A 23558-nucleotide genomic window follows, 5' to 3' on the forward strand; every position below is an offset into this window, starting at 1 on the left:
TTCCCAAAAGACACAGCCTTCCTGATAACTTAATATTTTTACATTAAATATTCAAGCATTTTCTACATAAAAAGGTCAAATTCTATTTACAGCATCTGTGTGCAACAGACAAGCAGATGCTTAATGATGCTAGACAAATACTTTCAGCAGAAAGAATGATAAAGAGTTGGCGATCAATCACCCTCTTGGGCTTTAAAATCAGCTTTTCTTTGACATGGGTCCCTACATCCTGCAGATACATTTTCATATAATAATTTAGGGCCAAATTATGGCCTTGGTCCTCTTTTACACTGGGGTAGCAATCATTGAGTGGAGGTGCTCTGTCTGACACACTCAGTGCATATTCGGAGTATTACACAAAATCACTAGAAGGTTTCTCTCTTATAAGGTTACGGTGTATCTGATGTTATTTCATTTTAGACCTTATAGACATTGCCAAAACGTGCAGATTCCTTGGTTCCTAAGAATAGCGATTATTGAAACAGGGCATGTTGTGTTCCTCACTTAGTTCACAGCAATGGTATTAAACACATTGAGCCTGATCCTCCTCTCACTTAACCCCCCTTTTTAGAATCTTGTTACTCCACTGATGTCATTAGAGTTACTCTTAACTAACATGGTATAAGTGAGTAGAAAATCAGGCCAAGTAATTTTATTTTTCTTTGTTTCTAGTAACACTACAGTAACACATTAGATTTTCACCTTCACAGTAATTAATGTGACTTTTAGCAACTGTAATCTGTGTCTTTAAAAACTATCATTGCTGCACAGTCATTATCAATGTATTTGTTGCACTTTCCAATTGACTGCTTTAAAATGTTTCCAACACTAGATTGATTATTAGCTGGTGCTCTTTATTCACATGCTAGTCTTTCTAGTTTCATCATTTTCTTAACAATGAATTTCAAAGTTGGTGATAATTCCACTAGAAAACATTTGACACTACAAGAAGAACTTCATCTACTATGCAATCAGGTATGGAAATATATGCAAGTTCAGAATTGCTTGAAACCTCCCCAGAAACACACAGGTGGGAAAAAAAAACATTAATTTTAAAACATGGAAATCAGTTGTTTTTACTGAATTCTAAACACATTGCTTTTTAATTTTATACAGCATATGGCTTTGTAAACAGGACAAGTACTATATAATATGGGTCTCATAATTTAGTATTAAGGACTTAAAGAATACACAAAGTGAACATCCTGGCTAGCATATAGATTAATATGTTACAATATGTAGAGTTTCAGAGTAGCAGCCGTGTTAGTCTGTATTCGCAAAAAGAAAAGGAGTACTTGTGGCACCTTGATGCATCCGATGAAATGAGCTGTAGCTCACGAAAGCTTATGCTCAAATAAACTGGTTAGTCTCTGAGGTGCCACAAGTACTCCTTTTCTTTTTGCGAATATGTAGAGTGTAAATGGATGAAAAATAATTTAACATATGAAGGACCCCATGCTTCCCAATACTTCTGCACACAGCCCGTGTATGCAGACTCTGCTTGGGGGCTGGGGATGTATGAAAAGGGAAGAGTATCGTCTTTAGGACATTATCTACTCTTACCTGCTGATGTTCTGTAGTTCTGGAGTGAACACACCAACCAGTCCCACCAAATTGCAGGGGAAGGAGTGCAAGTTACTGCAGACACAGACATTTGTAACACATCACTTCCGAAGATTTGAAACTGTGTGTGTGTATGGCACACATGCTTCTGAAGCTTTCTACAGGCCACAGCAAGTCACAGGACTCAACAGCCTTTGGTGGAACCATGGGACAGACAGGTAAGTCCAGGGAGAAGGAACCATGGGAGAAGGCTTACGTTGAGTTTCACGCTGTGTTTTTTGGAATTACTTTTATCTTTACAAAAAAAAACCTCTGGGAGATGATGTTTTTGCTCTACAATGAGTGTGCCGTTTTATTTGGAGATGGGTGGGTCTCCACCAGCTTACAAAGGGTTTACATTTATCCTTTGATATACACAACATAATCTACATTAGCATCAATGGAAGCTACGCACAGATGTCAAGAGAGAGATTCCAAAGGACAGATTTCACTCACAGTCTCAAAGAATGAAAACACACATACATTCTATCAAAAATGAAAGAGTAAAATCTCAAAATATAATCAGAAATTGTCATTTTTATTTACATTTGACTGTTTTTCACATGATAGTTCATGAAGTAAATACATTTCCAACCCAACGAATCTGCAAAATACATTATAAATATATAATAAATAAATACTATCATGCAAAATTTCTTCTCTTTCACTTGGGTGCTCAGATAGAAACACCTCTCTGAAATATATCCATGTAGAACATGTCTGTGTCCACATCATTCTCACTAAAACATCACACAAGATTTTCACATTATGAACCCAAAATAACAAAAAAGATTTTTTTAAAATCTTTTAGTACTTCTATCATTCTCTGATTTTACATAAGCAAACAATGACTTCTAGACCTTTTTTTGGCTAAGGAAAATCATTTTTTATTCGTGATAATTTATTAGTTTTAAGAGATGGCTGAATCTATCCACTATTGTTTTCTGTGTTGAAGAATTCTTTGTGAAAATGAAAATTTCTCAGTACAACAAGAAAGGCTTCCATCATAATTATCCCTGTGTGTATTAGGAAGGATCTTGGCAGTCTGCAACATCACTAATACTAATCCTGAGAGGTGCAGAGCTGAATTAGCTGGTCTGAAAACAGCATTAAATCTTCATTTCAAATGTTTTTTACTAAAATATTTTGTCAAAATTCCCCAAAAATGTCAAGCAGCTCTATTTAAAATAATTTAAATATTTACACTTACTCTTCGTTAAGTACCGAAAGTGAATCCATTTCCCAATTTTTTTTTTTAAATTTTGGTTGTGGTACAGCATTTCCAAGTCAGCCTGATGCTGTAATGGCAGTAGACTGTACCACCTACAACTGGCTGAAACCTCAGGAAGTACTAATGGCTTCAGACAGATGAGGTCCTGGGGAGGATATTGGGACCTCCAATGGAGGAAATGCCGTCAACAGGGAGAAGAGTTATTAAATCATGATTTAAGCAACAGCAACCACAAACCAGAGAGAAGGCAATAGGAAACCACCCCGTGTATTTTCTCCCATGAGACCAATCATGGCAGAACAAAGGCAACATGATCCATGTGTGGCACTGGATGGTGAGATACCTCCCACGTCAAAAGGCTCATCAAATTATCCTGGGGAGGAGGTTCTGGCCATCAAGAGTACCAGTTGCAGTTACAATGGTGCTGTACCAAATCCTTTGGGAAGTACAGTACCTGATGTTTGCACCAAGGAAAAGAATAACTTGAACCTTCATAAAAGAATGATCAGAACAGGAACATGGATTGTGAGGCATATGTATGAAGGGAACTTTGCCATTTACAAAGACGTAAGATAGATATACATGGAATCTAAGCTGTGATGGAATGGTAGAGGTCACTTCATGATGATGGATGGGTATGTGGTATATACTCAGGTTCTGAGAAAGTGAGAGAAAAGGGGTTGCATTTATTTTATTCAAGGAGACACCAAAGTGTGTGCTTGGATATAATACAATCAGCAATACAACCATTACAATTTGCCTTCAAGCAAAGTCAGTTAAAAGGTTGATCATAGAGGTTTAAGCCTCTATGCAGCTGACGAGCGAACAATTTATGGCATTCTATGAATGATTTGAAGAGACACTTATTAAAACACCAACTGAAGACACCACCCTTGTAATTGGAGATCTGAACACAAAAGTTGGAGCTGTAAGCTCTCAAAGAAATAAAGGGAAACAGTGGTCTGGGTTTACAATATGAGAGGAAGATGTTTAGTCGAAGTCTGTACTGTAATCATCTGATCATTAAAAACACTATCTTCACCCAACATCCTATATGTTTACATATATGGAGGTCACCTGACGATGTGACAAAGAACCAGATCAACTATGTAATGATACAGGGACGCTGGAGATAAAGCGTCCAATGGACAAAGAGACTTCCCTGAGCGCAGACTGTGGGTCAGACCATCAACTGTTACCCTCAAACATAAAATTAAAATGTAAAAAGATAGGACGTTTGGCAGGTCCGCTGCATCTGCACTTGTCCCAAATCAACGAAAACTACATGACTTCTGTAAAGAACAGGTTTGAGTCACTATCATATGTGAAAGAGAAGAGAAAACCTGAATGACTTTTGGAATAAAATGAAAACTATCATGCTTGAAGCCGCTAAAGCACACATTCCAAAAAGCGAGTGTCAGACCGCACCATAAATAACAGAGAAGGTTAAGGTTGGAGACTGAAGAATGCAGGAGAGAAAATACGCTGTAAGGAACTGAGCAGACAGATTGAAAGGCAGACTAGAGGAGATAAGAGCAAATACATTAGAGCAAAATGTGAGGAACTCGAGAATTAAAATAATAAAACAAAAGGTATGTTCACAGTGGTCAGACATTTTAGTAAGAAGTTTTCCCTGCGACCAAGCATAATAAAAGATCATGACAGTAGTGTTTTTACTGAAGGTGGTGATTTCAAACACAGAGAGATTACTGTGCCAACCTCTATGCCTCATCAGAGCCACTTACAATACAGGATGACAGAAAAGAGAGTACAGAGCTTGAGCCATCAATCCTGAGCGAGGAAGTGGTGCGTGCTTTTATGAAAATGAAGCTTGGGAAAGCACCAGGGGTAGATAATGTGCCAGCAGAATTGTTAAAAGTGATCGGTGATGGTGGTATTGATCTCATGTGGAAAATTTGCAACAATGCATGAGTGACTAGAAATTGACTGGATGATTGGACAAAGGGAATTTTTCTGCTCTTACCAAAGAAAGGAACTATAACAGTACAGTGACTATTGTACCATCTCCTTGATATAGCATGCAAGTAAAGTGTTCCTCTGTATAATTCAGGACAGCACGAAGCAAATGACAGAAGCAGAACTACCATCACCACAAGCTGATTTTAGAGAGGGACGAGGCACATACAATCAAATTGCAAATATTCAGCAATCCATTGATTAGGCGTTTCTCTGACTACTCCAAAGAATTTGATATCATCCATCATGACAGTCTCTGGAGGATACTGGCTGACATGGGGATTCCAAAGCATCTAATTGAATTCATGACAAGTCTCCACCATCAACAGATCATGGTGCAAACAGCAGTAGGTTTTCCATTGGCACATGGAGACAGAATGCTCCTTTGCCTCCCAAGTCTTTTTAACATGTATGCAGAATTTCTTGTGAGACAAGCCCTGAAGGTTTTGATAAAGTGGAAGGAACTAGGATTTCCACTGGTGAACACTTCTTACTGACCTCGGATATGCTTTTTGTTGCAACCATCAATGAAATTCAACAAATGTTGGAGTCTGTTAAAAACAGTTAATGAGAAATATGTACTACTGAAAGGGGCAAAAATGAAAATGCATGTATCTTGACACTATCACTAACGTCAGGATGCAAGTGGACAACAAGATTAATGGTCAAGCTGTAGAGGAAGTAGATTGATTTAATTACCTGGGATCATTCATAGTCCAACCAAGGAGGCTATTCTAAAGAAATCGGAAGAAGACTAGGGATGGCTTGTTCAGTCATGGCCTCCCTTATAAAAGTGTGGAAAAACCGTGGCCTCTCGAAACATACAAAGGTTCAGCTGGTGAAAAGTATAATTTTTTTCCATAGCGACTTATGGAAGTGAATCTTAGGGAACTAATGTGGATGACTAGAAGAAAACTGAAGCCTTTGAAATGGGGTGCTGGCATATACTCTTATGTTTGAAATATTATTGGAGAAAAGAGGACTCTCTGCTCTCAGAAATCAACAGGCACAAACTTATGTAGTTTGCTCACATCAGCCATAGAGATGGAAATAATCTTGAGAAAGTTATCACGGAAGGAGTTCATGATGGGTCATCATAGTAAAGGACCAATAAGGAGATAAATAGATGGGGTGCCACTTAAAACTGGGAAGGGCAGCTGCTGAGTGTCTGAAGTTAGTGATGGATCAAGACTTCCAAAAATTCTGCTACGATGTCACCAGTATTCAGACATGAATAAATGGACTTTACTAACTTACAGCATTTTTATTGTATTTTTTTGACAAATAGAGTTTGAATGAAAAAAAAATCTTGCACTTTTATAGTAACTTTTATTAGATGAAATTGCTTTACAAAATCTCATTATGTCCTACAACATTTTTTAAAATAGGTATTATTATCCCCATTTTACAGATGGAGAAACTGAGGCACACAGCGGCTAACTGACCTGCCCAATTTACAGTACTGGTGGCTGAAATCTTAGGGTGTCCTATTGTATTCCACATGTAAAACAAAACTCAGCTAATTCTTAAGCTGCACAAATTCTTTACCTGTCAGAAAGAATATATTCCTGAAAACGTCTAAGAGATAATTTAGTACTGGAACATGGAGTAGAGAGCTGCAGAAATGTGCCTTCTACAAATGAAACTGAGAACACCCATTTTCTTTAAAATGCCATCTGATTTACTGGCTAGCCACAGAGAAGATTTTTTCTCCTCATTTAATATTGTATTAACCAATTCCAATTCCCATGCAACTCCCATGAATGCTAATAGAGGTTGCTTGTGCATGGTACTGTATATCATATTGGATTTGTATGGTAACCCCACAGAAGTTGTGCTGTGGCCAAATCTCATTCTACACAAACACAATACTATATGATGATAAATTCATTCTCTCAGTTTACCTATATGATCCATAAATTTCTTTACTCTGTCAGGATCAACACTATTTGCCCAATAACCTTCTTTCTTGAAATATGAACCAATTATTAAAGCATTTGCATCCAAGTAGTTCCTTGCATTCTCCAGCGTCACTCCAGACCCAATCAGCACTGGAATCTTCACAGCATGTTCAACTTCTAAGATGAAGAAAGCCACGTATGTAAATCCAACAATAGGATTAAGCCCACTCTAGAATCGTTCTCCCTTCTCCCACCCTTAAAATTATAGGGACACAAAATTAATCAGCCTTGACTTATCCAATTTCCAACTGATACTTTGCTAAAAAATGATACTGACTGTCAGCAACACCTGGTCTTGGTTTCTCTGGTAAAGAATTACGTGGCTTGTCTGTAGAAACCACTTGTAATGACTGCTAACAAAAGAAGAAGAGCTCTGTGTAAGCTTTTGAGCTTGTCTCTCTCACCAACTGAGAATAAATAAAAGCTATTACCTCACCCACCTTGTCTCTCTAATATTCTGGGACCAACATGGCTACAACAATGCTGCATTTGTTTTGCAAACCACTATTCAAGCAAAAGAAAGAGTTGGGGTCACACGAAACCACCATTGGCCATCCATCACAGGGCAGTTTCAGTGCTGAGGAAGAGGCAAAGCCTCGGACTGAAACAATTAATGGCCACTCTTGTGACCCCCACTCCACATGGGGCAATGACTATTTGGCAGTGAATCCTTTGGCCTCACTTGCACTAGCCCTTTCTTCTCCTGCCCCCACAAACCACGCTGCACAAAGATGCCCAAGAAGTAGGGTGGCCAATCCTCCTGGTTTCGTCGAGAGTCTACCGGAATCACGATCTGTCTCCCAGAGCTACGGCACCCAAACTGGGAGATTTTAAGCACTGACAGTCTGGTGGCGCAGCGGGGCTAAGGCAGGCTCCCTACCTGCCTTGGTTCCGCACTGCTCTCGGAAGCGGCTGGCACGTCCTTCTGGCTCCTGGGTGTGTGTGTGTCTCCGCGCGCTGCCCCCACCCCGAGTGCCGACTCTACAGGTCCCATTGGCCAGGAACTGCAGCCAATGGGAGCTGCGGGAGCAGTGCCTGTAGACAGGGGCAGCGGCGTGTGGAGACCCCTTGGCCCCCCCGCCTAGGAGCCTCTGCCAGAGGGATGTGCTGGTCGCTCTTGGGAGCCGCCCGAGATAAGCGCCATCCCCCTCACCTCACCCCGTTCCCCAACCCCCGGCCCCAGCCCACACCCAAACTCCCTCCCAGAGCCTGCACCCCCTCCTGCACCCAAACTCCCTCCCAGAGCCTGCACCCTACACCCCAACCCCCTCCCACACCCCAACTCCCTGTCCCAGCCCACACCCCGCATCCCAAACTCCTTCCCCAGCCTGGTGAAAGTGAGTGAGGGTGGGGGAGAGAGAGGAGGGGGGGGTGGAGTGAGTGGAGGCGGGGCCTCGGAGAAGTGGCAGGACAGGGATATGGGCTTGGGGAAGGGGCAGGACAGGAGGCGGGGAAGGGTGTTTGGGTTTGTGTGATTAGGCAGTTGGCAACCCTACCAAGAAGCCTCTGCTGAACTAAGCTTTTGAGGGAGCTCCCTTGCGCAGCAGAAGTACAGTGGTTCTTCTGCATCTTGGATTCCCTTGTTACTAATATTACAGCAGTACCTAGCATCCAAATGAGATCAGAGCCTCATTTTACGAGGTGCTGTACAAACACATAGAAAGAGGCAGTCATTTATATTGCAGTAGCATCTAGAATAGAACCCAGATCACTCAAGTCAGAACCCAGTGTCTTGGGGACAGAATTTATTCCTGTGGGAGTTACTTAAATATAAAAATAAGGATTCTTAACTGTGTTATCAATTTCTCTCTCATCCCAAAAGGAAAACAATAAAAACAAATCTTTCTAGATGGTAATTAAAGTGTAACAGCAACAAGAATAAGACGTTATTCTTGTTTCCATTTATGTCAGCACAGATGGGTTTTTTTGGGTGGAGGCGGTGAGATTATTAAAATGGCAGAACTATTCAATAGTGCTGTGTTCATTACAATTCTGTAGTTATCAGTTTAAATCACAATAATGGTAGTTGGAGCAGTGTATATTTCTACCAGGTCTCTTTGCTGAATTTATGCTATACTGATGACTAGAACAAGATCTTCAGGGAAGAGGCAGCAAAACAGTGTTATTCCCCATGAAAGGAAAAGGAAAAACAGGCTCTCTAATTGATCTTGTAATTTAGGGGAAGGGAAGTAGAGAAGCAAACAGTGGTCATAAGGACTATTTGGACAACTCCATCTACTTTATTTGCAGGCCAAAGGCAGTGCTAGTAAATATTATTTTTGTTTTAAAAGGGAAGTGGGACATAAAAGCAGCACATTATTTTATCTAGAAACAACACATCACTTAACAAGTCGAACCTTCACCAGGTTGCATACGGTGAAATTCACCCCAGGGCACAAGACAAGACTTATGCAACACTGAAGTCCCTCTTCAGGCTTTGTGCAGTCCCTGTGCACAAGGGTGAATTTCCCTCAGATTTATTCAAGTGACTGTGTTCACTGTGAGATGTAAGCATTCTGAGGTTTTTTGGTTTTTTTTTTAATATGACAGAAATTGATACAAGGTCCAGAGAAAGTAGTTTGTTTGTTCAGATCACAAATTTATTATTATGCTCAGTTTCTTTTATGGAGAAAGGACAGATGATTAACAGAAGTCTCTGAAAGGCACAAGTCAATATCTAGCTATGAAAAAATAAAGACTCAATTCTAATAGGTGCTGAACTTCCTCATCACCATTAACTACAAATTGGTTCTCACAAAAATGACTCGGTGCCTTGCAGGATGCTCTATTTGCTTCCTCAAAGAAAATGGTGTAGAACATTATTTCTGACCTTTACAGACATATAAAAATTGCTTTACTTGGTGATAACAAGCTGGCGTAGGTGGTTACAGCGTCAGGGGAAGGATACACATGTAAAATATAACTCTGCAAGAAAATGCTGTTTACTTTAAAGTTTCATAAGAATTGTAACTTGTTAATGATGCTACAGGAAAGACTAATTATTTACTTCCATTCTGCTTCACCAAGAGAAGAACTACCTATACAAATGCTACTGAAGCTTCCTCTAGGTCAGATGTGCTAGCATTCTTCCATCTAAAACAAACACCATTTGTCACATAATGTTAGGGTGACCAGATGTCCTGATTTTATAGGAACAGTCCCAATTTTGGGGTTTTTTTCTTATATCGGCATCTATTACCCCCACATCCCATCCCGATTTTTTACACTTGCTATCTGGTCACCCTACATACTGTAAACACAGAAGAATAAGACCATCCTACAGTGGAAGACAATTTTAAGGAAAGCCTTGCCCTGAATTAGACACATCAGATGAGTCGGGCTATAGCCCTTTTCATGCCTATTTTATATCCTGACAGGAGTCCTGCTCACAATAATAGATTCATTAGCTTTCCACTATATTACTGAACAAAAACAAAATCAGAATTTTATTTATACAATGCCCTATCTATTAAGAGTACCATATCCGCTTTACTTAGGTTCAAATACAGATTTAACATGACATTCTTTTCACAAATATGCATTGCAGTGCTCAACTGCTCTCCCAGGAGAATTTGGCCAAAAGTCTGTATTTGTTTTTACGAAAAGTGCACAGGACACATTGCTGGTACTACATAATTATACTACGTCAATAAGTAAACTGATCATGCAGGAAGAGTAGAATATCTAAGCTGACATATGGGCCCGAGAGAAGCCCTAAGAAGCAAAGACTAAGACAATGAAAACTGAAATGTGCTATTTCAAAGGCTTCCTTAAATAACAAAGGATCCAAGCATCCTGCAGTAATCTGTGTGTGAAGTGGACCCTCCACACACAGATCTGTCCTTTCCTGTGCAGAAGGTGGGGCCAGCCAGAAAGTACCAGGATAGGGAACATACATCATCCTTACTGCCCACTTTGGCATTATATTTGGTTACCAAATTGAGTGTAAAGTCACTCAAATTATTTTAAACAGATACTTTCACACAGTAAGACATAATGTTGATCCAGGTCAAATGGTTTACATTTTGGTGTTGTTTAATAAGACTTGCACTATATCACTGCCCAAATTCTAACTTTTTATTTTTTAAATAGGCAACAGCATTATGGGAATCAGTGCAGTATGATGTTTCTGCATAGCAGAATTTAACAGTAATCACTACATTTGTTAATTGTCTCTAAACTCAAAACCTTGTTTATAACTCCTAAGCCAACTCTTCACAAGCTACTGAACTTTTTCAGATAATTTTGTGACTATGTATTCTATGTGACAAGATCTCAAAGTTTATACAATTATACTTAGACATTCCTCTGCTTCAATAAACTATAACTAGAGGACACTGTGTTCTTCCTTGTGACAGTATATCTGCATACATGTCTAATAAAAATCAGATGAAATAGCAAAGCATAATGAAACCTTTTGAACTAGGATATGCACAAGTTGCATGAAATAAAGGTCAACAATGCATAGCTTTTTTTAAAAAAAGGTAAACAGTGTAAAACTAAACAATGCCCCAATAACTTGCTCAAATACTTTTCTTTAACATTTTATTCATATGCAATAATCATTGTACCATACACACCACTGTGTTTATGGTATATGCAGTACTGTAACACATTTTAGTTATTTTAATTCAAAGGGCTTTTTTTCATCATTATGCTTAGTGCTTGTAAAAGGTGCAGATTAGAGACAGATGTCCTCTCTTTATCTATAGAACAGGTACAGCATGGGCAGCAGCAATGTGCTTGTACCCAACATAAGCGAACCACCTATGTGCAGAAAGGTAAATTGGTCTCCATGTCCCCACTGTGAACAATGCCAACAAAGGTCCAAATTATTACTATCTACTCTGGTGGTTTTTGTGACATGGGTACATGTCCAGCAGTTACTGGACTGCGACCACTAACTCATTTTCCCACAGTTCATCAAACAGTCATCAGATAGTAAAAACTTTTTAGTTACTTCCAATCTAGGCTGGATATGGACTGGAGATCTAAAGAAGAAAGCACCTATCCTCCAAAAGCAAGCCTTGAGCTATTTAGACTTGGACAAGTCTCCCATCATAGAAGTTTTTATAATATAATTTTGCCTATCTGAAAGATAAACACATTCTCAAATGGAAATATAGTCTGCTAAGAAATTAAGTGCAACATAAGCCCAGCATTCTAATGCCTGCTTCTTAATGGCCCAACAGTGGCAGAGTGCAAGAGCACAAGGGACTTTGGGTCCCTCACTTCCTAGACCAGTGCTGCTTAGGTACTTTGTAGAACTGAAGTAGCTGGGTACTACAGAGAGGCCAATAGTCACTGACTGTATAAGCAATGCCTGCCAGCTGCTGTGTGGAATGGACTGGTAGTTGCCTCAGAGGAGCCTGCTTGCCTGCACTCATAAACAGAGAAAAAGCGACGTATCTATAGTCATCTATAGAAGTTTTACAGAGAATAATACTTGAGAGATCCTCACAATATCATGTGAAAAGACCTTTGGTCAGGGCTGGTCATGGCAAAGCATCACCACAATTAGGAGGCTTGAATTAAGGTATCAACATAATCTAAACAAAATTCTAGCCCCTTCACACAGTTTCCTTGTTTGACAGAAACACTTCTTTCCTACCTCAAATCACAGTCAATTCAATACATCAGAGACAAAGGCACTAGCATTTCTGTATTGCTGCATAACAAATCTGAAGAAGGATATAGCAAAATCTCAACTGCCTTTTCAGTTCTGCTTTCAAGAGACAGCTGATCAGATCAAAGCTTAAATTGGCATAAAATGTTTTAAATTATATATTTTGTAACATGATGAAAGGTGTCCAATTTTGTCTACACTTAACGTCTTCATTGTAACACAGTACTTCTAACAACACAGAAACTTGTGAAATGCAAAAATTCACTCACACCAACACTCAACTTTGTGACCGTAGGTCTGATTCTGTTAGAGAGATTACCAACACTGATGTGCTTAAACTGTCATTTCCGACCCGAGAATACTGATTTTTCAAGAGGTCCCTCCCCAATTAACAACTCAAAACTACCAACCCTCTTAAATGAGGGATTGCCACACTGTCATAAAATCTCAGCACTTAGCTGTGTGACCCAACCAAAACAAACCCAGAATACTAGGTTTATTGTATTCATGACACAAAAGTGAGAGCCACACAAATGGGTATACTTTGTGTCATTTCTCTGATCTCTGTTCTTTGGAGCCAGAAAGAGAATAAAACTGGCACGTATACATAAATTCTAGAATCCATGGTTTGGCTTGGTTGGTATCCCACTGTAAAAAACTATAGGACAAAATCTGCTCTCTGATGCGTGAGCTGGCACCCACCAAAGTCAAGGGAAGCTACACACATCCTAGAACAGAATTTTGCCTTCTGCTTTTTACGACTTTTTGAAACTTATTTGTTTTTTCCATTGAAGAAGGGGGAAACAAAAAACTAATTTAAGGGTGTGGATGATACAAAGGTTAAGTCTGTCAAACTTTAGAGTCACATTGTTTTCAGAAGGTTCTGTTTCATGAAACAATTTTTGTTTTAATACTGAGAAAATCTATTACTTTAAGAGGCCTATCTTCATACATAGCCAACTTTCCACTGCAGTTTACCTAAGGGTGGGCTAAAATGTAGTCATTTATCATCTATTCTTTGGCAAGGGCTTTGTTTTAATTCTGTATATGCACATGAAAACCTAATTTGTCAAGTTTAATATGCCCTGTAACAACATAGTGTTGAACCTGTATTATATGGATAAATATTGGAAATTTCCACTAACTATGTAACATTCTGAATGTGGTCTGATACATATTTACCAGAGAGACCTGCGTAAAACATGTAGTATATCACCTGCCTTTTCTTCTTTAGAATTGTAATAAGGAAGGATGAATGACTGGCTGTCTTTAGACCAGAAAGAGCCATGTTTAAAGCAGCAAGAATGGAACCCACAAAAGCAGCCTTCTTGTTTCTTCGAACATGATTTTTGCTAAAAATGTTCCCAGTCTTGGTTGAGCATATGATGATTACTTTTAGAGCTTGATCCTGGGAGGTGATGAACACCAGTCATATCGATGGGAGCTGACTTCAAATGAAAGTTGCAGGTGCTCAGCATTTCTCAGATTCAAGCCATTCATCTACATGAATATCAGTCCTTAGCACAATGAACTGTAACAAAGGAGCAATCCAATTTGTTGAAGACAATTCCAACCTGTGCCAATATAGTAACATCAGGCACCGTACATGATATCTACACAGGTCAGAATTCATGGGTCAAGTTATCTCTCTTAGAAACAAATACGCCTTTAAAAATAATTTAAATGTCACATACTTTTCCACTTATCAGAGAAAGAGAATTCTTTTTCAACTCTTAAAGGCTACACCTCCCCTAGTATTACTGCACCGAAATGTCCAAATCTCGGCAGGTTCCTCTCTTGCTGCTGGAATATGTGTTTCACAATGAGAAATCCAATTATAAATAGTCTTTCCATGTTAATAGTTAAGTATTTTTAACTAGTCTAGTTATTAGCCTTTTTTTTTAAAAAAAAAAGGCTATGGAGAATCTCATTCTTAAATTAAAATCATGTAGAAATTGAGCCTTCCTTTTCTTACAAGATGCCAATATGAGTAACACTTAAATGTTACCAAGCATACTTTCCCAATACTTACAATAATTTTAACTTTTATGCCATAAAAATTGTTTTTATAAACATGCTACTGTACATCCAACCAAAACCCAAATCACTCTGGTTTGTGCGAGACCAAATCAAACTCTACGGTGAAAGAAAGTTTCTCTGTTTTTAGAACAGAGAATGTATAGATTTCTCTCTATATTTAATCCAGAAAATGATTCACTGGTTGTTGCCCGACCTTCATGTGACAGCTCTCACCTTTCAATTCTTTAGGATCTGCCTGCATTCCAGTAGCTGTTCCAGTCAATACAATCCCATCAGCAAGGAAGAGCTCAGCAGCCTTAGCAGTCTCTGATATACTGACATCTGCTGTCAGAGCGTGAGCGCTGTAAACAGCAGAAACATAACCTGTTGTTACTTTCAGCATACATACTTGCTATCCACCTTGTTTAATGTTAGGCTGCTTTTCTTACAACTCATGATTGTATTTCAATTCCCTGCTGTCAGAACAACTGAAGATTGACTTTTGAGTGTTAAGTGCCCTTTTTTTTTACAGTTGACATTAAAAACACAATGTGAGGGAAAAAAAAAAAAAGTTTGGTCATCCTAGACCCATAACCCACTTGTCTCTTTGTCTGGGTCTCACCCTGTCTACACAGTGACTGCTAAATGTGCTAGACTGTCACCCTGGAGTACCAACTGAGCTGGCAGCTTTTGTAGTGAGTGCCTAATTTTCATAGATGCTGAACTCCCCTGATTTCAAGTGGATTTGTAGGTGCTCGGCTTTTCTGTAAATCAGGTCCTTGTCCTCTAGGAACTGGACTAGGAGCATCATCTCTTTTCATAAAGGCCAACAAAAAGGCCATAAAGGCCAAGCACTATATCCTGGATATCTGTCTTTGGAGGAAAAAATGAGAGCAGCTATCATCTTCAAACAGTAGTTGCTTCATGCATCCAAAGATGTACCATTCAAATTTTAAGCAGTAACTGTCAGTAAGATGTGTAAGCTAGCCTCTTTTTCTGAAACCTACATCTACAGCAACCTCAGCTTTAGACAGCTTCAAAAATTTGAGAAAGTTTTAGCCTTTGAAACACCAACTTTTACATTTATAATTTCCCCCTATCTTTTCTACAATAGAATCAGAAAATACGATATTTAAGACAGACAATATTATACAGTAACCTGATACCCTGTTATGGTAGTACAGAGCACTAACCACAAAAGACCAGTAGTCCTGGGACTAGTGTCCTTCCTTCTGGGCCAACCAGATCTGGGAATGGAATAGAAGGAACTTGCTTCAGTCATATTGAGAGGCAGTGCCTCTTCTGGCATATTCACTCTGCCATGACCCTCTCCAGCAGTGTGACTGTGCTAAAAAAAGAATACCAAACAACTTTTTGCAGCCAAAAGAAAGTCATTGTGATGTCAGGGCCTTGATGAAGTTGTGCATATGTAAAAATATGGAGGGAAAAAACAGAGTGAAAGGAAACGGAAATCCCTAACGCTAGTAACGGAGGATAACCTGGGAAACAGTTTGTCAAGTTAGAGAATTGGACACTGCTAATTCTTGGTGCCAGGCATTTTGTTGTTGTTGTTAGAGAAAACACCACAGCCTTTTAACCCCTGCCCTTTAGTTCAATAATCCCATGAATATTTGTTTCCCATAAACTGGTTAGATGACATTCTCCTTTCCACTATTAACTAAGAAAATAACAAACACCACATTGCATCAGCCTATGAACAACTCAGTGTACATTCTAAATATCAGTGTCTCATATGACAAAGATGAGAATATGTGCATGAAGTACCACATTCTGGGACTTCTCAGGAGAAGAAGAAATATCATTGCACGGATGTTCAGAATATGGAGAAGTGAAGTTAGAAAGTAAATGCTTTGAAGGAACCTTTAAACTTATGTTGAAAATGCTGCATTTCATTTATTATAATGAAATGTTTCTTTTTTTAAACCAGATATTAAATATGACCCAAACCTAGCTATTTCCATGACTTTTCCCACACTCCACACACAAATCTTTCTTGAATTCAAGCTACTTGATATGCGCAATACACAGCTTTTTGGTTCTCTCTTTTTCTGAATTAAATTTCAAAGAAACATCTAATAACAGAAAGGACTGTGTGACAATTGTGATGAAATGTCAGCTTGAATTCACATAGCTGTCATAAGATGCTGCTGCCTGATAATCATAAAACATACTCCATATCCACATACAGCACTGATTTAAAATTGAAGAAACCAATATTAGAGGGAAAGGGATAAGAGCTTTTAACGTGGCAAAAATCTCATGATTTGTTTGTGTCACATTTGGTAGCGACCCATATAACTTAGCTATTAAAATATTAATATTAACTTAGCTATTAAAATAGCTATTTTAGATGCTTAACCTCATGAAACATGATTTATTTGTAAACATAATAAGGAGATACATCTAACTGATATAAAGCATCACCTTATGTCAGACACAAGACATTTACAAATTCTGAAAGTTAAACAACTGCAAATTACACAGATACAGAAAGCTGCAGTTTATAGGTGCAAGTTTAATAGTTTTGCAAGACCCTGCGTGAGCAGTAAAGTTCTCCCAATATTCACTTTCTGAGTAATTAATAAGATGAATGTAAAATGAACATCAGATTATTTTTACATTAACACATATGTAAACAGTGCGCATATTTACCTGTGTTTCTTTTTAATATCGGCAAAAATTTGAACATGCTGTGCTCCGATTTGTTTTCGGTATCTTAGCAGATCACCTGCACAGGCATTTATAATCCCTTCATCAGCAACATGAGAAAAAACAAACCCTTCAACTCGGATAAAATCCAGACCTAGAAAAGAAATTTGAAATCTGAAGATGAAATTGAACTGCAAAGAGAAATTACATTTCTCCTAAATTTCATCCTGTAATTACATTTTAAGTCTATTCTGACACAGTATTGAGAGGTTCTCAGACACTAGCGCAAAAAGCAAGTCTCTGCTGATAAGCAGTTTGTCAAGCCTAGTCAAAACATGTGTTAAAGATTTTTAGTGCAACCCATCACCGTGGCCTCTAGGTGCAAGGCATACATCAAGAGCAACACAAACTGAATTTCCACAAACAGCCCCCCGCCCCCCCCCCCCGTACCTCCTAGGCCCACTACAAGGAAAAAACCGTAAGCTGGATGGTGAGCTACCTCTTAATTGCAACTAAGATACAATCTTTGGATTTCGATGTACAAATTTCAAATTTTAAAATAAATTTCTAAAACTTTCTGCAGTTTTTATTTAATTGGTCAGATTTAGAGATCTGGCCATGCAATTCTTATAGAGATTGAATGCCTATTAAAATAGAAAGGGAGTTTTGCTTGAGTGCAAAATCAGGCCCCAATTAAAAATGATTTTCAGTTGTGAATTTAGAACATTATTGGGTAATCCAGTAAAATGGCAGTTCTCAAACTTTTGCATACTGTGGGGCACTATTTAAGACAATGACTTTCATTTCTCCCTTTCCCCCACATTCTCTCCCCTCCCAGTGTACCAAACTCACATTTGCCTTGCGTCAACTATAGTGTTTGATTCTAAGAAGAAGCAACAATAGGTAGTAAAGGAACAAGATGAATCTAAGGTAATTATATGGCTCCCAGTACTGTGGTATCTGAGAATCTCCCTATCTTTAGTGTATTTACACTGTGAGGTAGGAAAGTGCTATTATCTCCTGTGATGGGGTATGCACCCCACACTTTCTCTTACTACTATAGTTATTTTTCCAGAAACCTCTTAGAACAGATGTTCACCACAGTTGCCAACTTTCACACAGTAAATAAGCACCCTGACTTTCATAATAAGCCCAAAAATCAAGCTAATCCCATTTCAAAACAAGCCCAAAACAAGCCAATCCCTAAGAACCCCAACACTCTATGCCCTGGTCTACACTAGGAGTTTAGGTCGAATTTAGCAGCGTTAAATCGATGTAAACCTGCACCCGTCTACACGATGAAGCCCTTTTTTTCGACTTAAAGGGCTCTTAAAATCGATTTCCTTAATCCACCTCTGACAAGTGGATTAGCGCTTAAATTGCCCTTGCCGGGTCGACTTTGGGGTACTGTGGATGCAATTAGATGGTATTGGCCTCCGGGAGCTATCCCAGAGTGCTCTATTGTGACCGCTCTGGACAGCACTCTCAACTTAGATGCACTGGCCAGGAAGACAGGAAAAGGCCCGCGAACTTTTGAATTTCAATTTCCTGTTTGCATGGTCACCTGCAGCTTGCCACGCTGGCCAGAGCTCATCAGCAGAGGTGACCATGATGGAGTCCCAGAATCGCAAAAGAGCTCCAGCATGTACCGAACGGGAGGTACGGGATCTGATCGCTGTATGGTGAGAGGAATCCGTGCTATCAGAACTCCGTTCCAGTTTTCGAAATGCCAAAACATTTGTCAAAATCTCCCAGAGCATGAAGGACAGAGGCCATAACAAGGACCCGAAGCAATGCCGCGTGAAACTTAAGGAGCTGAGCCAAGTCTACCAGAAAAATAGAGAGGCAAACGGCCGCTCCAGGTCAGAGCCCCAAACATGCCGCTTCTATGATGAGCTGCATGCCATTTTAGGGGGTTCAGCCACCACGACCCCAGCCGTGTTGTTTGACTCCTTCAATGGAGATGGAGGCAACACAGAAGCAAATTTTGGGAATGAGGAAGATGATGATGATGAAGTTGTAGATAGCTTACAGCAAGCAAGCAGAGAAGCTGGTTTTCCCGACAGCCAGGAACTGTTTCTCACCCTGGACCTGGAGGCAGTCCCCCCCGGACCCACCCAAGGCTGCCTCCCGGACCCGCCAGGTGGAGAAGAGGAGACCTCTGGTGAGTGTACCTTTTAAAATACTATACATAGTTTAAAAACAAGCATGTTTAATGATTAATTTGCCCTGGCATTTGCAGCTCTCCTGGATGTACTCCCAAAGCCTTTGCAAAAGGTTTCTGGGGAGGGCAGCCTTATTCCACGACCATGGTAGGACACTTTACCACACCAGGCCAGTAGCACGTACTCGGGAATCATTGTAGAACAAAGCATTGCAGTGTATGTTTGCTGGCATTCAAACAACATCCGTTCTTTATCTCTCTGTGTTATCCTCAGGAGAGTGATATCATTCATGGTCACCTGGTTGAAATAGGGTGCTTTTCTTAAGGGGACATGCAGAGGTGCCCGTTCCTGCTGGGCTGTTTGCCTGTGGCTGAACAGAAATGTTCCCCGCTGTTAGCCAGGGGGTGGGGGTGGGTGGGGGGGTGGGTGAGAGACTAGCCACGTGGTGAGGGGAGGCAAAATGTGACCTTGGAACGAAAGCACATGTGCTGTGTATGTAATGTTAACAGCAAGGTTTACCGTGAAAGAGTATAGCCATTGTTCTAGAAAATGTGTCTTTTTAAACACCACTGCCTCTTTTTTTTCTCCACCGGCTGCATGTGTTTCGATGATCACAGGATCTTCTCCTTCCCAGAGGCTAGTGAAGATTAGAAGGCGAAAAAAAAAACACTCATGATGAAATGTTCTCTGAGCTCATGGTGTCCTCCCACACTGACATAGCACAGACGACTGCGTGGAGGCAGACAATGTCAGAGTGCAGGAAAGCACAATATGACCGGGAGGAGAGGTAGCAGGCTGAAGAGAGGGCTGAAGCTCAAATGTGGTGGCAGTGTGATGAGAGGAGGCAGGATTCAATGCTGAGGCTGCTGGAGGATCAAACCAATATGCTCCAGCGTATGGTTGAGCTGCAGGAAAGGCAGCAGGAGCACAGACCGCCGCTACAGCCCCTGTGTAACTAACTGCCCTCCTCCCCAAGTTCCATGGCCTCCTCACCCAGACGCCCAAGTACGCAGTGGGGGAGCCTCTGGCCACCCGGCCACTCCACCCCAGAGGATTGCCCAAGCAACAGAAGGCTGGCATTCAATAAGTTTTAAAGTTTTAAACTTTTAAAGTGCTGTGTGGCCTTGTCCTTCCCTCCTCCACCACCCCTCCTGGTGCTTCTCTCCTCCACCACCCCTCCCGGGCTACCTTGGTAGTTATCCCCCTATTTGTGTGATGAATGAATAAAGAATGCATGAATGTGAAGCAACAATGACTTTATTGCCTCTGACAGTGGTGATCGAAGGGAGGAGGGGAGGGTGGTTAGCTTACAGGGAAGTAGAGTGAACCAACAGGCGGTGGGTTTCATCATGGAGAAACAAACAGAACTTTCACACCGTAGCCTGTCCAGTCATGAAACTGGTTTTCAAAGCTTCTCTGATGCGCACCACGCCCTCCTGTGCTCTTCTAACCACCCTGGTGTCTGGCTGTGCGAAACCAGCAGCCAGGCGATTTGCCTCAACCTCCCACCCTGCCATAAACGTCTCCCCCTTACTCTCATAGATATTATGGAGTGCACAGCAAGCAGTAATAACAGTGGGAATATTGGTTTCGCTGCGGTCTAACTGAGTCAGTAAACTGCGCCAGCACGCTTTTAAACGTCCAAATGCACATTCTACCACCATTCTGCACTTGCTCAGCCTGTAGTTGAACAGCTCCTGACTACTGTCCAGGCTGCCTGTGTACGGCTTCATGAGCCATGGCATTAAGGGGTAGGCTGGGTCCCCAAGGCATTTCAATGTCCCCAACTGTTATTTTCTGGTCTGGGAATAAAGTCCCTTCCTGCAGCTTTTGAAACAGACCAGAGTTCCTGAAGATGCAAGCGTCATGTACCTTTCCCGGCCATCCCACGTTGATGTTGGTGAAACATCCCTTGTGATCCACCAGTGCTTGCAGCACTATTGAAAAGTACCCCTTCTGGTTTATGTACTCGCCGGCTTGGTGCTCCGGTGCCAAGATAGGGATATGGGTTCCGTCTATGGCCCCACCACAGTTAGGGAATCCCATTGTAGCAAAGCCATCCACCATGACCTGCACATTTCCCAGGGTTACTACCCTTGATATCAGCAGATCTTTGATTGCGTTGGCTACTTGCATCACAGCAGCCCCCCAGTAGATTTGCCCACTCCAAATTGATTCCCGACTGACCGGTAGCTGTCTGGCGTTGCAAGCTTCCACAGGGCTATCGCCACTCGCTTCTCAGCTGTGAGAGCTGCTCTCATCTTGGTATTCTTGCGCCTCAGGGCAGGGGAAAGCAAGTCACAAAGTTCCATAAAAGTGCCCTTACGCATGCGAAAGTTTTGCAATCACTGGGAATCGTCCCAGACCTGCAACACTATGAGGTCCCACCAGTCTGTGCTTGTTTCCCGAGCCCAGAATCGACGTTCCACCGCATGAACCTAGCCCATTAGCACCATGATGCCCACATTGCCAGGGTCCCTGCTTTGAGAGAAGTCTGTGTCCATGTCCTCATCACTCTCGTCACCACGCTGACGTCGCCTACCCGCCCGGTTTTGCTTTGCCAGGTTCTGGTGCTGCATATACTGCTGGATAATGCGCGTGGTGTTTAATGTGCTCCTAATTGCCAAAGTGATCTGAGCGGGCTCCATGCTTGCCGTGGTATGGCGTCTGCACAGAAAAAAGGCGCGGAACGATTGTCTGCCGTTGCCCTGATGGAGGGAGAGGCAACTGACGACATGGCTTACAGGGTTGGCTTACAGGGAATTAAAATCAACAAAGGGGGTGGCTTTGCGAGAAACTGAATGGCCCCCTCAAGGATAGAACTCAAAACCGGGTTTGGCAGGCCGTTGATTTCACAGAGGGAAGGAGGAGAAAATGAATACAAAACAAATCTGGTCTATTTCTTGTTTTGAGCCGCTTCATCTATCTTTATACATCTTGCTGGCAGCAGACTGTGCAGTACGACCGCTAGCCGTCATCATCTCCTGGGTGCTTAGCAGAAGACGGTGCAGTATGACGACTAGCCATCATCTTCTGCTGGCTGGAGGTTAAAAGACAGTGCACTGCCGGTAGGACTGAATCGCCACGAGATGAAACTTAAAAGGGAAATGATCTGGCTGAGTCACTCCCATGTTTGCCCAGGCACCCGATTAAAAGAGCACCCAGGACTACGTCGATGACGGCTACCAGTCATACTGCACTGTCTGCTGCCAAAAGGCAATTAACTGCTGTGTAGCAATGCAGTACCAGGTCTGCCAGCACCCAGGAGACATACGGTATCAGTTTGCTGAGCGGGCTCCATGCTTGCCGTGGTACGGCGTCTGCACAGGTAACTCAAGAAAAAAGGTGCAAAACGATTGTCTGCCCCTGCTTTCACGGAGGGAGGGAGGGAGGGAACGGGGGCCTGACAATATGTACCCAGAACCACCCGCGACAATGTTTTAGCCCCATCAGGCACTGGGATTTCTACCCAGAATTCAGATGGGCGGCGGAGACTGTGGGAACTGTGGGATAGCTACCTACGGTGCAACGCTCCGGAAGTCGACGGTTGCCTCGGTACTGTGGACACACTCCGCCGACTACATGCACTTAGAGCACTTGTGTGGGGACACACACAATCAACTGTATAAAACCGCTTTCTACAAAACCGAGTTCTATAAATTCGACCTAATTTCGTAGTGTAGACATACCCCATGTGACAAGATCCCCCTGGTGTACAGACTGGGACTGTGCAGGCCCAATATGCACCCCTGACTCTCTTCCTCCCCCACACTGGCCCCTGCTTGCCAGAAGCCGATTTAAAAAAAAAAAAAAAAAAAAAAAAAGCAACAAGCTACAAGCCAAAAACTAGCCAACAAGCAACTCACAAGCCAATTAAGCCAAAAACAAGCCCAATTTCTGCATTTTTTCCACAGGTTTGGCACGTCTGATGTCTACACTTGTTTACCTAACTGTTATTGTTTTCTGCATAATCAGCGGACTCCATTGCATTTTCTTGAGGCTGCTTGAAAATGATGCATGTTGTCAGGCACCTTGATCTCTCTTTTAAAGAGTTGTAGAATTAATAAATATATAGGTCTGTAAGGAAACCAAGTTCCACCAAGTGGGTGTATTTTATGACAGGCTTTTTTCCTTTAGTCCATGTTCCTTTCTGTGACCATTACTCTTACACAATAAAAAAAGGGGAGGAGGAGCTTTCCTTTTACTTTCTTAAATGTAGCACCATATGACTGCCAATGTCAGATTTATCTGATAATTCCTTTGAGTTAAAATACTGGGAGGGAAATTGAGAAGTTCATCTCTGCTTC

The 23558-nt window shown here is 41.2% G+C and overlaps 1 protein-coding gene across 3 annotated transcripts in view; it reads right to left on the reverse strand.

Annotated features, from left to right (window-relative positions):
* Positions 1 to 2121: 2121 nt before the first annotated feature.
* LOC102941711 (uncharacterized protein F13E9.13, mitochondrial) overlaps positions 2122 to 23558 on the reverse strand; it is a 42264-nt gene continuing 20827 nt past the window's right edge. For 2 of the 3 annotated variants that reach the window (XM_007058659.4, XM_043526130.1), the window contains 3 exons: positions 17090 to 17240; positions 14651 to 14778; positions 2122 to 6888 (listed from right to left, as the gene is read on the reverse strand). In XM_007058659.4, the coding sequence (XP_007058721.1) occupies positions 6698 to 6888; positions 14651 to 14778; positions 17090 to 17240 (470 nt within the window). In that variant the 3' untranslated portion in view covers positions 2122 to 6697. Of the gene's footprint in view, positions 6889 to 14650; positions 14779 to 15609; positions 15664 to 17089; positions 17241 to 23558 lie in introns of all 3 variants that reach the window. The other variant, XM_037877402.2, reaches the window with a different exon arrangement.

Source organism: Chelonia mydas, chromosome 12 (genome assembly GCF_015237465.2).
Source record: "Chelonia mydas isolate rCheMyd1 chromosome 12, rCheMyd1.pri.v2, whole genome shotgun sequence".
In the NCBI taxonomy this organism is placed as follows: Eukaryota; Metazoa; Chordata; order Testudines; family Cheloniidae; genus Chelonia; species Chelonia mydas.